The sequence below is a fragment of the Microcaecilia unicolor genome, unplaced genomic scaffold, assembly GCF_901765095.1.
Source record: "Microcaecilia unicolor unplaced genomic scaffold, aMicUni1.1, whole genome shotgun sequence".
Taxonomy (NCBI): Eukaryota; Metazoa; Chordata; class Amphibia; order Gymnophiona; family Siphonopidae; genus Microcaecilia; species Microcaecilia unicolor.
The window spans coordinates 24458-41848 of record NW_021963760.1 but is presented as its reverse complement, the minus strand read 5'-3'; the positions used below and the strand labels follow the sequence as shown (position 1 = coordinate 41848).

At 43.6% G+C, this 17391-nt stretch overlaps 1 protein-coding gene across 1 annotated transcript in view; it reads left to right on the top strand.

The window, feature by feature from the left end:
* Positions 1 to 809: 809 nt before the first annotated feature.
* Positions 810 to 17391, top strand: part of LOC115459615 (heat shock protein 75 kDa, mitochondrial-like) — a gene marked incomplete at both ends in the record, with an annotated part of 39610 nt that continues 23028 nt past the window's right edge. The window contains 2 exons of the mRNA XM_030189425.1: positions 810 to 970; positions 4872 to 4981. Coding sequence (XP_030045285.1) covers positions 810 to 970; positions 4872 to 4981 — 271 coding nt within the window. The remainder of the gene's footprint in view (positions 971 to 4871; positions 4982 to 17391) is intronic.

The following is a 17391-nucleotide window of genomic DNA, read 5'->3' as shown; positions in this document are numbered from 1 at the left end:
TCATCAATACGTCCTTTTTTCTGCTAGTTGTACCCCTCTCTATGCAGCCTAGCATCCTTCTGGCCACAGCCATCATCTTGTTGCATTGTTTTGTCACCTTGAGATCCTCAGATATATCACCCCCAGTTCTCTCTCCTGAGCTGAGCTTACCAGTCTCTCCCCTCCTATCTGGTACATCTCTTTTGGATTTCTGCACCCCAAATGCATCACTCTGCACTTCGTCACATTAAATTTTAACTGTCAGACCCTTGACCATTCTTCCAACATTTAGAGATCCCTTCTCATGGTTTCTACTCCCTCCAGGGTATCCACTTTATTGGCTATCTTATTGTCATTCACAAAAAGACAAACTTTTCCTTCTAACTCTTCAGCAATGTCTCTCTCAAATATGTGAAACAGAATCGGCCCCAGCATAGACTCCTGAGGCACTCCAATGAACTTTTAGATACCTCTGCCTGCTATATCTGCCTGGAGTGAATATTACTTTCCCATTTTAAAATGGCATTTCTTTCTAACTTGTTTTTCCTCCTTATTGCTTATTTTTTGTAAACCGCTGTGTGCCTACTACTTAGTAAAGGTGTTGTATCAAATGTCTTTAATAAGCATAAACATCTGTTAGACCATTAACAAGTATTGCAGTCTGAAGATTCAGGGACCTGGAATATGCTGAAGGGTACAGTTATATGCTACAGCAGTGAGAACTGAAATGTAATTGCCAAGAGTTCCGGTGTTAAGTGATCAGATTCAGATTGGATTAGCTGTGAGACTGTAGCCCAGGCAGCAAATTGTAACCTTGTTATCTTTGGTAGGCCTTCTTGGATGCTTTACAGAATCAGACTGAGGCCGGCAGCAAGATCATTGGCCAGTTCGGCGTAGGCTTCTACTCTGCCTTCATGGTAGCCAACAAAGTGGAGGTTTATTCACGCTCCTTGGAGGATGGGAGTCTGGGATATAAGTGGTCTTCTGATGGGTAAGTGTCATCTGCATTGGAAAAACCACTATAACCCTATATGTCTTGAAGTATTTTAACATCATTTGGTTAATGAATGATGATTGTGAGATTTTCATATGATTCTGATGTTGGTATATGGACTCGCTAGGCTTGTAGGAGAGGACTGTAGGTCCAGCGTGTTGTCCCGCCAATGGCTTCCTGTTGCCTGGAGAATTAAGTGTAATTTGATGATGCTAATTCATCTGTCTATTGATGGTGAGGCACTACAATACATCAACACAGTCCTTAAAACTTATAGGCCCTCTTGTTCATTGAGTTTGGAGGATAGCCTGTACACTTCAGGGACCTTATGGGCTTGAACTTTTTCTCTGGCAGCTGTGGATGCATGGAACAAATTACAGTGGAATTAAGGTTCATAACTGATGCAGTAAGCTTTAGGAAGCATCTACGATTATTAGTTTTCTATCAGGCTTTGGGTAGTCGATGGCACAGAATAATTAATTGTAGTCTGGCTGTTGCTGTCTTAGGCACAACACAAACAATTGACTATCTATAATGATTTTTTTTTCAACATCTTTGTATTTATTAGTAACTTTTCAGTACAAAATATCAACTCAGGCTAACAGAGAAATCTAGTCATCTCGCATATAAGCAACATCAAAGACCCCATCCACCCTTCCTCCCCCCTCTGAATATCTCAGGCATGTAAATATTCACTTTCAGCATTGTAGATCCCTCATTGTGCGTGTGTCATCCGGTGAGACCCCGCCACTCTGCATAGGAGGGCCATGTTTTAAGAAATCTCTCCATTCCCCCTCGCCTCAGGGCTGTAAATTTGTCCATTAGGCAGCAATAGTCCACTTTAGCCAGTACTTGATCCACAGTGGGTATCACCTGTTGTTTCCAATGTTTTGCAATTAGAATCCTGGCTGCTGTAACAATATAGGCTAAAAGTCCATGAGGAGAACCCCGGCCCCCTCTTGGTGATATGTTTAGCAAACACAAGCCAGGATTGAACCCTATCTCAGGGCCCAACCCGCATTGCAGTCTGTTCTTATCTATAATGATTTTTTGCTAGAAAAAATGCACTGGAGTAAACACACTGCCTTCAGCGGCCCCAGAAGCGCTCTCTCTGTTGCAGCAACCCGCCTATGTGGGACAGGAAACTGTAGCACAAGGACAGTTTCTTGGCCGCCAAAGGTAGTGTATTTATCTCACCGACACTGCCGGCTGCATGTAAAATTGAAGGACTGCAGTGCAGAAAGCAGTGAAGAACAGTAGTGTAGGGAGCGGGAGGGGCAGCCAGTAGTGCCTAAAACACAGGTACTGACTGGCCACCAGGGCTGGGGGAGCCTGGGCCCCCAAGGCCCCCCGTAGCCACGCCACTGGTTCAGGGAGAGAGTGTGAATGATTTCTGGGGCTGCTATGAGTCTAGCTGCAGTATTCTGGGCTGTCTGGAGTTTCTTGATTATTTGTTCTTTGCAGCCGGCATATAGTGCATTGCAATAGTCTAGATGACTGAGCACTAATGATTGTACCAGGTTACGGAAAACATTCCTTGGGAAGAAAGGTCTTATTCTTTTTAATTTCCACATTGAGTGGAACATCTTGGTTGTGTTTCTCGCGTGGTTCTCTAGTGTAAGGTGTCGATCTATGGTGACTTCAAGAATTTTTAAGGTTTTTGAAATAGGAAGGTTTAGGGTTGGTGTGTTGATGGCGATGTATTCTTTCTTGTTGAGTTGGGAGGTTAGTATTAGGCATTGGGTCTTTTCTGCATTGAGTTTTTTGTTTTGTTTTGTTTTTTGTTTTGTTTTTGCATTTATATCCCACATTATCCCAAGCAAGCTCAGGTTCAATGTGACTTACATTTGAAAATACAACGAGACAGAATAGTAGAATTCAGTTATATCATGGGAGCAAATAGATGCATATGTCTGAAACATTTAACAAAGTTGAAATTATCATATATACCCAGTGCAGTTTTTCTAGCGAAAAAGGTGCCGGTACTCAAATGCTAGGCCACCCTTCAGGGGTGGGGTGATCACTGAGGGACCCACCCTAGAATAGCCAGGCCCCCTGCAACCAGTCACAGAATCTATGACAAGGCAGAATTGGTGTGTAGAGCCTGAGCTCTTTCATTAAAACTTAGGGTCCATGGGTCAATTTTAGCAGACAATGGAAAAGGTGCCGGTACTCAGTACTCCCAAGTACCCCCTCAAAAAAAGCCCTGTATATACCCAACTGGGCATTTAAAAGTCTTTCCTTTAATGATGCCACATGTTCAGAAATCATAGCCACATGTACAGACATGCACACACCAGAACAGACATCCATACACACATTGCAAAAACTTCTACGGAGTATAGCCAACGCTTAATTTTTATTTCCTTAGCTAGGCTTTAGTCTTACTATATTAAAATGCGACCATGCCATGCTTCTGTGGTTATGTGCCTCTAATAAGTTGGCTGAAGTCACTGGGGCTCATTTTCAAAGCACTTAGACTTAAAAGTTCCATAGTGATGTATAGAACTTTGTAAGTCTAAAGTGTTTTGAAAATATGCCCCCACATAACTTTGTATGTCTAAGTGCTTTGAAAATACAGCTCACTGTTGTTCCTCAACTTTTAACTTGGGTATCTAGATAATTTTTGTGAGTTTTATTTTGGGGTAGAAAGTGATCTTGTATTTTGCTCCCTGTTGTACATAATCCCTTTTTATTTTTATTTCTCCTGTGCTTCTTACAGAGAATGTGATTTCTCAGCGTTTCCTTTTCTAATTTTGGTCCTTTATTCTGTAATTGGTGATGATTGGTCTGTGTTCTGTGGGTGACCAAGGTAGCATGTAATTTGTACGTAGATCCGTAGGAGTCTGACTTTTCCAATAGGAAGCATATTGCGGTTCTGTACATTCATTGCTGCCTTTTTAAAGGTACAGTTACTGATATTTGTGTGTTTAGAATTGGTGGTGTTAAGCTTGCTACATAGGCTCTGAGAAGCTTCTTTGTAGGATTTAGTGTTATTTCACAAAGTAATTTGGCAGACAATCCTTTGTCTTCTTCATAAGGAGAAGGGAGTGGAAGGAACACTGTCAGGAACTTCAGGGAATTTAACTGGTTAATGTCTGCTTCAGAAAGGAGAGAAAGCAGTAGAACCAGAGGAAGGGACAAGAAGACTTATATTTCTTATAAAGTAAAGTTGAGGGATATGTGTCTCTGCAGTAATTATTTTCCAGGATATTGTGATGTATGTTGAGAGGTTGACCAGATTCAAGTCTGTTATAATGGCAGAGTTTTAAGTTATGGGATAATGCAACTTCATTTTAAAATGTCAGTGTTTCCAAGGTTTCCATAAGTGTGCATGTGGTTTACGTTAATGCAGGACAGACTGTTTACTTAAAAATCCGTTATCAAGTGTACTCTATGGCATTATTTAGGAGTATACCAAGCACTACTCACGCCTAGATGCCTAGTGCCCCCCCCCCCCCCCCCATATTAACTCTGCCCTCCCTCCCTCAAAATGTCAAGTCTGGCTACACCCCTGCCCTGAACAGGTAGATGTACAGCTTTGATCTCAAAGTGAATAGACAGAGCTTTCTATAGGACATAGTAACCTTGTAACCAAAAGAAAAACTGGGGGTTAATAATCGTAGTGAAGTGCTTAGTCTGTATAAAAATGATTAATCCTTGCTGGGTCTCTTTACAATGCACCAACCTTCTTTGGATTTGTGTCCGCAACGCAAATTCTTTTGGACTTTAATGGTCTGTGTTAAAAGTAGTGTAGGTGGTTTCTGTTTTGGGGATAACATCTTGCTTTTGTTGTGCTGAGTGACTATCACTTTGTGCTTTGAGTGCATTATCAAGAAATGCATATGGAGGATTTTTATTACAATTAATCATTGGATTGTCTTTCTGGTATTACTAGTTCTGGTGTGTTTGAGATTGCCGAAGCCAGTGGAGTGAGGACAGGGACAAAAATCGTCATTTATCTGAAAGAAGACTGCAAAGAGTTTGCCCGAGAAGACAGGGTGAAAGGTGAGTAGAATGTTGTGTGAGAAATTTTCTTTAAAGGGTAAACTGTATACTAACAGAGAGCATAGAGACAGATGTATCTGTTGTGTGCCTTTTTAGCAGTAGGCTTTGTAGAGCATGGTACCTTCCACGAAATGCCTGGCCACCCACCTGGGGTTACCTCACGGCCACTTAGAGGATCTATACCCAGCACAGCTCAGATCTGCCAGTACCCGCCACTTGTGCTCTACATTAACACCCTCCTCCCACCGACTGGGTCCCAACTGCCTCTGGGTGATTCTCCCGCTCTCAAATTATCCACCATGATTTCTAGGTTACTGGAGCCACACTCCCAGAAAGCAGACCCAACACACACACCACCAGGATTCTTTCAGTCCAGACAGGCAGAGGCAACAAACTAAATTGTTTATTGCCTTAAAAATTGAACAACGAACAAAAAAATGTGCAATTGTCGAGCAATAACAGGTAACTGAAATATAGATCCATTTTAACACTAACTAAATATTTGTTTAACTTCTACAACGTACCTAGGGAGATCAGGGCATATAGCTGTTCACTAGTTATCAAATATAACTGTTTTACAGGGCTTCAGCAAAGAGCTTTCTCTCTCTCCACCGGGCTGAAACTGGAGCAAAACCCAGTACAATCCAAATGAAATGAGCTCCTGGGCCAATTGGAGCCCACAACAACAGGGTTCAAAAATGGTTACATCACTACAGGCATTTCCTTTAATTGTGTGCTAACTAAAAGAAGGAACGATCATTCCTCTGTAACAATTTTAAACCTAAACATTGTTTTTAATTACCTCTTCTTATAGACCTCTTTCTGACTCCTTCCCACAGGGGACTAAAGGTACTTATTTCATATATTAGGTTCTGTATAGCTTCTCTAACCTCCATTGTCACCCAATCATAAGGGAGTGGCATTAGGAGCCGTAATTGAAAACTAATTCCCATAACTACTGCTTTCTGTCCAAAACTGAGTGTCACTTGTATGTGATCTACCTTGTAGGCTAAATGTTAGGTAAAGAGAAGATAGAATCAATAAAAATAGAGACAGAGATAGGTTTAGATAGATAGATACATTTTATTTCTTACCCAAACACAGGTCTTCAAGTTGATACAAATACAGACATCAGATTCTGGTTTCAGCCGCACAGGGCTTCGCCGTCTGACAGAAGCTTTGGAGAAGACTCTCAAACTAAGCCAAAATCTCCCATCTTTTATACTCTATCCTCTCCATAGAAGTGAATGGTGAGATACCTTGCTCCTAATCTTTCTCACTTTCTGAGATCATACTTTCCCATGCGATCTGCTATCTGATGTACCCAACTCCTTCCGTTCTCAGCTACTGCTAATTATCAACATGTTTTGGGAAGCGTTGAGATAACAGTTTCACATCTTCCGGCTGCAATACTTTTCATACCTTTCTCATGAACTCTGTATTACCTCTGTATCATTGTATACCAAAACTAATAAGCTCCATTTTATTCATCTGATCTTTCATTACAGATGCTATATTTGATTTAAAAATTGTACCAAGTTTGTATCAGGACTCATTGTTCAGACCTGCTTTTTGCAGATTCTCAAATATTAATTCACTTGCTTGTTCTTTGGCCTAGTCAGTATTTTTTCCAGTTGTTCTTGGCTGCATAGCTTTGGCCATCACTATTCCAGTGGTAGCCTTAAAGCTAGGCCGTATATTAACATTCCCCTCTTCACCCTATCCCATAGGGTGACACCAGGGTTAACGTACCTTGGTACCATCCATTCCAGAAGGTATTCTATGAGGCCATAAAATTATCTGAGTCTTAAGATCAGCTGGTACAATTTGTTTCGTTTTTGGTTTGAAAGTATCATCTCGGCAGTACTTCAATTATGTCAATCCTACTAAAACCTATGGTTACTACAATATAATTTTTCTTCAACCTTTTAATATGCAGGTTCTATCTTATTCTTATGTATGTCAATATATTTATATTGTTATAAATCACAAATTCATTGGTTATATACTGATTATATCTTAATTATACATTTGCATAGATTTGCACAATTGATCACATCATCTTATACAGCTTTATATGGTTACATTCTATCCCTGTGCGTTATTATCTGATTATACAGTTGCAGACATCTCTCCAGTGTCTCTAACAGTTGCATAGCGATTGGTACTTCTCGGAGGGAGATAGTCCAATGTGTTTTCTCCTGTGGTGTTGGGAAGGAGATTTTCGTACAGGGCATATTGTCCTGCTGTGGTCCTTTTCATTATTGCGGTTTCAATTAAGCGTTCTACTAAGCCTCTAGCACAAGGGATTATGCAACATCCTACTAAAACAAAAATTGCTACCACTATGATTATAGTCGTGGCTGCTGAAATGATAAATGTTTTCCATTTACCAAAAGCTCTATCCATCCAACCTGTCCAGGATGTATCAACGCCAGAGTTCTCTGCCAATTCTTGCGACAGTGAGGTTAAGCCTTCTAAAGCTCTGGTAATTGATCCATCTGGAGCTGTATTGTTGGGGATAAAGGTGCAACACTGGGTGCCTATCTTTTGGCACACCCCTCCATCCGCTGCTAGAAGTTGGTCAAGAACTAATCTATTTTCCAACGTCATCCGGCTAGTGGCGTCTAATTGTGTTGCAATTCCTTGAACTGCATCCCTAGTGTAATTCACAAATCTCTGCTGATTGTAATATATATAGTTGATCCAGTCAAGATTCTTATTGATAGTCGCCCACCAAAAGAAAACTGATTCAAATCCTGCAGCTACCTGGTTTCTGGCTTTAAACTCATCAGGAACTCCTCTTGGAACTCCAATAGCATCTATATAGACCCGATCATCAAAAGATCCAGGCATTGCATTTCTCTTCACTCGTGAGGAAGAGCTGCTATGAGGAGGAGGCAAGGATGCTATAATGATTGGAATGACCAATTTTACTAGGGCACATCTGCCTGTCCAATTGTTAGGAAGTGTATGGCGGATAGTGCGGGTTCCACAGTACCACCATATGTCTGCTCTAGCTTGTGAGAACCGTGTTAGGTTCAGATTTTTCAGAGTCCCATTTCCTAAGGTTGTGTTACACTTGGTTAAGTTTCCTAAAAACCGTGTCTGTTTCACCCCATATCGTTCCAGACATGTATGATATCTGGTAGCAGGATTTGGAATCCTGAATGCAGGTGGAATCCTCATCCGAGGGGGTAAGTAGGGGTGGTGCTCGTCAAGGTACTGACAAGACTGATTAATGTCGTCTTTAGCCTGCAATAACTGCAACATACACCAAAATCCATCTGGATCATTTTGGAGATCCAAGGGGAAAGGAACAACTGTTGGTTCTGCTCTTGCATGGGAACAAAAATAACAATTAGAGACATTCAAACTCTTTGTAGTATAATGTGCCCATTCGAGCCATAGGTTTGTCTCTCCAAATCCTGTTTCCAGTGCCATTAAATCTTTAGAATTATTAATTGGTACAATCTGGTAAGGAATTTTTATTTCTGGGATCTTTGTCGGCACTAAAGGATTGGTCGCTGTAGGTTGGGCTGGGGGTGGAACAATCTTGATTTTTCCAATGGGGTCTCTACCTGTGGCATCAATTCCTATGGAATAAGTTCTGTATGTAACATCCGTTACTCCTCTAAAAGTGATAGCCACTGGATTACATTTGGTCATTTGGCAGAGGCCAGTGACTCGCAATTTCATGATGGAAATGCTCCTTTTTAGATCTGGAATCTCAGTACCTGAGTAGGGAACCCATGAACCTGTATACCACCATACTTGTGCCCAACTTCCACAATTGGGGAAGGGACACAGGTATACTTCAAAAGCTGACAAATATTGCTGCACAGGATGTTCCCCACACATTGTGTAAGCACACACATCAAGGGTGATAGTGGTTGTGTCCTTGGTAGTGGGTAATGTTATTTCATAAGTGGTTGTAAATTGTTCTTGAAAATTTGCTAGGTACTGTGTTCCATGTATCATGGGTGTGGTGAGCACACACAACAGGAGGGCTAAGCCCTTCATGTTGGTAGTTTTCATAATGAGGCACTGTATCACAATTGTACGAAAGATAAGTAACGGCTACTGATTAAGGAGAGCGACAAATTTATCCCAAGGGTTTTAGCAACAGGTATTTGGGTATGGGGGGTAAATTCTAATAGCCCCTATTTCAGTAGGATCTGGGATTTGGAAAATACCATATACTTCCAAAGGTCTCAATCCAACCTCTCTGATAAACAGGAAGGGAATCCAGTCAGTGCCCAGTATGGCGTATGTAATTACCCAAAAATCTACAATGTCACCAGTTTGTGGCCTGATTAGGAGGTCGTCTGTTTGTTCAATTTGTAAGCCTAAGGTTCCTCCAAACAGTAACTGAGTGTGTATAACCGTACGGCTAGGACCTAATGTCCAACTGTCAAACAAAGGTTCACACAGTGTGTGGTATCGGGTGAAGGGGTCCCAATTTGTATCGTCTTCTGGAGCAGGGTCCCAATGAGGATGAATTAATTGTCTTAGATATTCTGGGGGTTCAGGGATCAAGTGTGCACCTAAATTTAAAGGCGACGGTGGGGGAGAATCAGGTGGAGAAGGCGGAGTGTCTGGTAAATTCTGGGACATATATTGATGGTCACTTAGGCGTGTGGAGCTATCTGGGAGGACGAGTGGCTGGGACGGTGATGTTTGACGTGGCTAAAGTAGTATGTGTGGGAGGAGGAGCGTCACTAGCAGGAACCAAAGAAGAAGGAGGAGGGGTGGGTCGTAATTCAAGCAAGGCAATATTATCCTCAAAAGTAGTTGTACGATTGGGGACAATATGGACCGAGCTACTGATAGGATTGGGAACAGTTGTAGAATACAAAACAGGAGGATCAGTGAGGAAAGGAGTAGTTGCAGAGGTTTCAATAGGATCTGGAGGATTGCCAGTTGAAAAGTCTGTCGTGGCAGATGTGTCTGCCCAGGGGGTGGGATGACTGGTGGCAATGGGGCTGATCTTTGAGATCGTCTGGGGGGATCTATATCCAAACGGGCGTATGAATGTGGTGTACTGTTGGAGTTTTGTGTAAGATGCTGTAGTAGGTAGTGGAGCAGGAGTAGATGCAAGTACAGAAGCAGTTGCAAGTACTGCTGGGGTAATTGCAAGTACAGAAGTAGTTGCAAGTACCGTAGCGTTTCCGGTTGGCAAGGTAACGTTGCCAGTGGGAAAGGCTGTAAGTGTGATCCAAAGGTCAAAGAGGTTATTGTCAGCAGTATAGGAAAACAAGGTAGTGAGAAACAAAACCAAACCTATACACAGTATGATCATGCACACGAGTCCAACAGCAAACAGTCTGGCAGATGGGAAGCAGAAGAAGAGGGTGTATTGATATAACACCGTTACAGCAGAGGCAACGCTTGGACGAGCACTGGTTCCGTGCTTGTCGTCAGAAATGGTGGCGGCTTCCAGATAATTGTCATCCAAGTCTTTGGACCAATGGGAATTTGTTTCAGATACCTGTTCAGAGTCAAACTTATGTAGAAAAACAGTCTGTACTTCTGAAGTGCACAGCGGCGGAACTTGCTGTGGCATTTATCTGGCTTGATTTGGGAAGTACCGATGTAGAATGTCGAGCAGCTCACAGGTGTTGCTGTGCAAAATGTTTACTGTAGAAAACACAATGGACTCTCGTTCCTCCGGGGTCAACTGTCCTGCTAGGTTGCGGACTTGGAGGAGATCGTCTGCCAGATTGCGGATTCTGATGAGGCGGATGCGAAGATCCACGTAGGGAAGTGGAAGAACAGGAACTGTGGGAGGTGGAGGTGAAGAAGGCAACTCAAATACTGGTTCAGATACAGGTGGTTGTACAGATGGTGACTCTGGAGATTCTGCGAAGGCTTGGATAATAATGTCAGCCAGATCAAGGAGGTGTGATTCAGGAGAGGGGGAAAGGTGGTTAAGTCTTTGGTCAAGTTGATCAAGATGATTCAAAAGTGTTGGGTGCGGGGTCGGTGGTCTCGGGCTCAGTGGCGGTGGTGATGGAGTTCGTGGTGGGACTGGTCTCTCCAGTGACTGCTGTGCTGGAAACGGTGGCGGTGGAGCTGGGGTTCGTGGGAACATCAATGGGAACATCCAGGAGACCTGATGGGGTATTTGGATAAGCTCGTATATCTTTCAGATGGACCCAGGATGTGTGGTCCTCCAGCTTTGCAGCTGTGGCTGACAGGGCTTCTATCTTGAAGGGCCCAACGTAGATCGGATCTCGCCAGGTCTTGTGCGTGTAATAACGCCGGTGCACCAGATCGCCCACTTTATAAGGGGGGGATCTATCGGCATCACAATCCCCTCTTCTGTCCGAAATGGCCTGTGGAATTGAGGACAGAGAACTTACAATAGTCTGCAAGATATCCCAATATACTGAGTATTGATCGGGTACTTGAGTGTCTGGATTGCCAGGTATGAGTCGCATCTGGCGACCTGTACATAATTGGAACGGCGTCAGTTTAAGGGAAGAGGATGGAGTGGCACGGAGAGATAATAGTGCCAAAGGAAGGGCATCAAGCCAATTCTTTATCCCATTTGCCATAAGCTGACGCATTTTTGTTTTGAGCAATCCATTGTATCGTTCAACCAGACCTCGCCACTTTGCAAGATTTCTGAATACAGATGGAGTGAGTCAGGAACAGATAATCGGGTAGTGCACTCATGGGGAAAAATAGCATTCTGTGCTGTCTCTGTTACAGTGAGTAATGGATCCAGGCGTTGAAGGTCAGTTAAAGTTAATGGGTGAATAGAGTGCACTACACTGAACAAAAGCACTTGATACTTTTGTAACCGGCAGACAGTCATGTGACTGATCTGTTTATCCAACAGATATTTAACATCATGGGATGTGTGAAGAATCACCGGAAGGTGAGGAATGTAGCTGTATAATTTTGTAACAGCTGTGCTGGCGGCAACAAGGCCTTTCTCACAAGTAGCAAAAGCTCTTTCGACAGGTGAAAAAGTACCCGAGAGATAACCACAAGCAAGGTCATCATGTTCTTGAGTGATCAGGCAAGACCAGGTATTCTCAGTATGCACGACCCAAAGGTGCACATCCTGAGAGACATCAATGGTTGCCAATGGTGAGGAAAGCATAACATCCTTTACAAGGGCCATAAGATCAGCTGTTTCTTGAGGTGTAAAAAGAACGGGTTCATGTTTTGCTTTCTGTTTGCCTTGTAGTTTTATATAAAAGGGCTGAGTCCGAGCTGAATAATTTGGTATCCACAGGCGACAAAAATTTAACATACCAAGGACACCTCTGAGATCAGAAATGGTAGTGGGCATTCGCAAGGAGGAGACATGTTGCAAAGTGTCGGGACCTAGGCCCTTCTGACGGGGGCCAATGTGATGGCCAAGGAAGGTAACATGTGTCTGAGCAACTTTTAATTTCTTTCTGTTAACCTTGTAACCTTTCGTAGCAAGAAAGCCAAGAAAGTCACAGGTGACCTGAACACATGTGTCAAAATCGGGGCAGGTGATGAGCATGTCGTCTACATACTGAACAATGGAAGTTTGTGGTGGGAGGCTATATCTGTACTGTTTGAATTCTTGTATATGTGCTGCTAAGGTCTGGGAAAAGACTGTAGGACTGTCAGTAAATCCTTGAGGGAGACGAGTCCACTGATATGTTGTGTTATTGAATTGGAAAGCCGTTAGCGGGCGGCTTACGGGGTCAAGGGTGATGGAAAAGAAGGCGTTGGATAAATCAATGGTGGAATGATATGTCTGCAAGGAGATACTATTGAGGAGTGTGGTTGGGTTTTCCACGTTCGGGAATACCGCGTAAGTGAGGTCATTTAGCGCGCGTAAGTCCTGTACTATACGGAAGGCGCCAGGTTCCTTTTTTGGAACTGGGAATAATGGAGTATTGTATGGTGAATTACATTTTTCAATAATACCTTGCTGTAATAGGGAATCAATTTGTTCTTGAGCTCCAGCAATGACTTCAGGTTTCAAAGGGTACTGGGCAATTTTAGGACCTTTACAACCAGGTAACAACTGAATAAGATGGGGAGGGCCTGCAACCTTACCATAGGGTTTCTCAGGAGTGGCCCAAAGAAAACCCGGTAGGTTATTCAATGCTACCTCTATTTGTTTTTCAACCATAGAGGTGACAGCCATCAAAAGTGAAGTGGTTTCACTAGGGGAAGGATCAAAATGAATTTCAAAATGGAACAGTGTCAATAGATCTCTTCCAAGTAAATTAACAGGGCACAACGGAGCGTACAAAAAGGGAGCAGATAGTTGTTGAGTGGCATATTTAATTGGCAGGGGTTCAAGCAGGGGTGTGTCCGTAGGAACACCATCAAATCCTGTGGTGGTAATATTGTTTGGGGAAATTTTAAGAAGTTTCTGCAGTTTGTGTGGGACGTGGGCCAACACAGAGCGAGAGGCGCCTGTATCAATTAAGAAGTGGACAGGGACATCACAGATAAGCAGGGTGATCATAGGATCATCCATGCCTGCCTTGGTACGGACTACGCCTAGTCACTGTGGGCGGCGTTGGTCTGGGTTCCATAAAGGGAAAGACTGGCGTTCTGGAGGATTTCGCCGAAGCTGTCTTATAACTCTATGGGATGGCGGCTGAGGACATTGAGCAGCGTAATGACCAAATTGTTGGCAACGATAACACTGAACATCTATATAGCGATCAGGGCTAGGCCGGGAATAATCGTTTCGGAACCGTCTGTTATTATCAGGAGGGCCCCGTAGGGGACCCCGCTGCGGTTGCCCGCGCCGACCTCTTTCTTCTGGGTAATCAGGTCTACGGTCGGGGCGGTAGGGCCGTGGGCCCTGGTTTTGACCGTTATTGTCATAACGTTGGTCAGCATACATAACAATAACAGGGGGAGAAGTGTCAGGAGTATTGGTATCAGGGTCAGCGCTCTTAGAGGCTCTTTTTTCTTTCAGATCTTCAGTTTGTAGCATCTCCAAGTTGGTGTGTACTGTCTTACGATGTTGGGCTTCATCTTGCTTGCTTTTAATAAGCCGTCTGCAATGATGAAGGATGTGTTCACGAATTTTAGGCCATTTTTCTAATTGGAGACCCACTGTATTCTCCAATTTTAATTTAATCTCTGAGGGTAAGGTTCCCTTCAGTAAATGGTAGAATACTGGGAGGGCATTATCAGAGTCAAATTTTTCCTCTGTCTGTTCTTTATATAGGTCTTGGAGTCTAAGTAAATAAGCTTCAATAGGCTCTGAATCCATTTCCCATCTTTGGGAAGTGATGACTGAAAAGTCTTTAAGGGTCGGATACATGGTCCGAATTTCCTGAAATACTTTGGTCTGAATTTCTGTCAAAGGGTTGCCATCATACTGAGTATCGGTGGCAAATTTTGCATAGCCCGATTGAGTGAATATGTCAGTGATACTAGCGTGTGGGGTTCTGCCCAGGAGCGCTTTCATATCGCCGACTGATAGAGTAGTCCCCAGGGTTATGTCCTGTAATTTCTTTAACCATCGGTTGCCTCCCTGTGCAATATCCGGGAGCTGTAGTATGAGGCTATTCAATTCAACAGCTGAGAGTGGGGTGTATTCCGTATGAGGGACACCACCTGACATTTTATTCAGCAGGGGAAAAAGTTTCACTGATTTAAGGAGATCATTCGAGGTGATTGGGGGAAACTGATTCTCATACTTTTTCCAAACCTGAAGACCTTGGATTAGATAGAGGGTTGTTTTCTGATCCCAATGGGGGTCGGGGTGGTCATAAATAAGATCTCTTACAAGTGAAAGCTTGTCAGACCGTAAGGATCCTTCACGCGGGAAGAGGGCGGACTGGGGCTGGAGCGCCTCAGACCATCCTGCGAGATTATCAACCCATGGGTGAACATAATGCCATGAATTCTCATGCAAAGCCACATATTGGGCAGGTGTGTTAGGTGGACCAAATAGGATGGGTTCTGTACTGATATTCAGACTTGTAGGGTGTAGGGGACTGTCAATAACTGCAAGGCAGCGGCTAGATCCTTCATCAGTAAGATAACTGTGAGGATCGCGCTGTCTAGTATGATGAGAAATAACATCATGTTGTTGGGATATTTGGGGTATTTCGGATTTTGATGCAGAAGGTGCAATAGTGTCAGGGAGCGTTGACATGGACTTCCGTAGAGAACGAAGTCCTTCAGAAACGTATACGAGATCATCTCCTATACCGGCCAAGGTGAGAGCGGGTGACGGTAGACAGCCTGCACCTGAAGGAACTGGCGTGTCAAGGGGAAGGGGCTTGGGTAGGTCAAGGTGAGAAGAATCTCCTTCCATCGAGGAGGAGAAACTTAGTACTGGGGGAGGTTCGTTTCGAATATCCATCAAATCTGTTTTAATTGGAAGTTGTTGTTTTAAAACTTCCCATGCTTCTTCTAATGGGGAAGATATTACTTTTGGTAGATCCCCAGTACCTGGTTTGGCTGGAAGTATGAGAGGACGGCGGAGAAGAGCCAGATCCTCTGCTAATTGGGGAATTTTACCCTTGGGGCGTGCGCCCAATTGATCCCATCTAGGAGGAGTAGAACACTCAGGTTCTAGAGTAGGCATGGAAGAGTTCACTGGAACCGGGGGTGCTTTAAGGAAACCCCGATCATAGAGTTCCTGACAAATAGCCCGTGCCTGTGTGGCGGGACTACATGGAACGAAACCCATCTGTCGTAATTGGGATAGGATAGGGTATTGTAGGGATTCAGTGGGCAAGGGACCAGTTTGGACAGAAGAGTCCAAATGTAGTGGTGGAGGTGATGTCTGAGTTGTGTGCCCCATATGTGGGTAGGTAGAAGTTTGGGTGGTCATGTGTGAGGTCAATCCTGATCCTAGCCCAGGATAAATGGAGGTCTGGGCGGCCACATCAATTTGATTGATAGCAGGGTGCTGGACGGTGACCGGAACCGATGGGTTCGGAACACAAGGATACTGCTCAATAATGGGTGGGGGTATCTCAATCTCATAGCCTCCAATAGTACGATATACATGAGGCGGGGGTGGGGTTAGCGTCTGGGTTGTTGCTTGCATCGTTGCAGCAGAGGTCACAGTGGGTAATTGGGCCGAAGTCAGGGCTACTGGTTGGGCCACTGGGATTGTTGAAGGGGTTAAAGGCGTCTGAGTTTGTACCGACCCATGAGATATAGAAATTGAGTCTTTTTGTGATGAGGGAAGAGATAGATCAACTACACCGGCAATGTGTACGGTAGTAGGTGGGTCGAATTTTATAGGCGCGGGAGATATCGCAGGCAGCGAGGGTATCACTGTCTGAGATCCTTGAGGTAAGGGGATCTGTGTCTGAGATCCCTGAGATATGTGTAGCTGAGGTTTATCACAATATCCTGGGGGTATTGGTGTATATCCCACTGCACATGGTAGGAGCTTGGTAGTACCTGCAGCGGTAGCAGTATCATAGGGTGGTGGGGCAGTAGGTGTTATTGTCTCTTGGTAAGGGGCTTGATCGCAATCAGACTTCGCTAGGGCTCTGTCATGCTGGTGTTGTGCAATAAGTATAAATTTATTAATAGCAGCTAAATGCTTCTCCCTAGATTTTCCTGTTTTGTTGGATTCATTATAGCAGACCAAGGCTTGGAGCTTGCCCTGATCAAATGAGCCCTTTGTTGGCCATTCCAGTCCCGGGTCTTTGGCGGACCAAACGGTATGCCAGGTTTGACATAAACGGGAAAGGTCTTTTTTATCAGCGGGGAAAAAGTTGAGAACTCTTTCCAGGGGGCTAGTGGAGGACTGAGTGGACATAATGGAATTAAAAATAAGGGGAAAACAATCCACATAGGTGTGCAGTGTAAAATGGCAAAAGAAATCTCAAGTTGGATCCTAGTTCAAAGAATTATAATACGTGCCTCTATAAATATATATAAAAAAAATGTGCAAAGGGAAATTATTTAAACGAAAACATGCATCATGCGTACAGAAAACACCTTTATACTCACGCGTCTTCAAGAGCGTCCCAGAAATGGAACCTAAAATATAAATTACTAATTGGCGGAAAGCTCAATGCTTTTGCCGCACATTAGAATCACAGACGAACAATAGTAGCAAAGATGAAAGGAATATGTAAGAAATTAGGTATGAGCAAGTGGTATGTCAGTATATAAATAAATAAATGCCTAGTATCTGCTTATTTATGTATCCTACGTAAAAATAAAAAACTGTTTCCCCAGGGTAGGCTTCCTACAACTAGGATTCTACTCTACCAGCTGCCAAGAGTCAGCTCCATTGGCCATGATTCGCTCCAATGGTGGAACCCTCAAAGGAGGGGAGACTACTACCCCTGAAAGTGCGCAGGAAACTGCGAAACTAGTTCCCTGAACTCGGAGAACAGATACCCCATGGATTTTCGCTGGTTAGGAAGATTCTGCTCTATTCAAATGAAGTTTCCGCTCAATTCGACTAA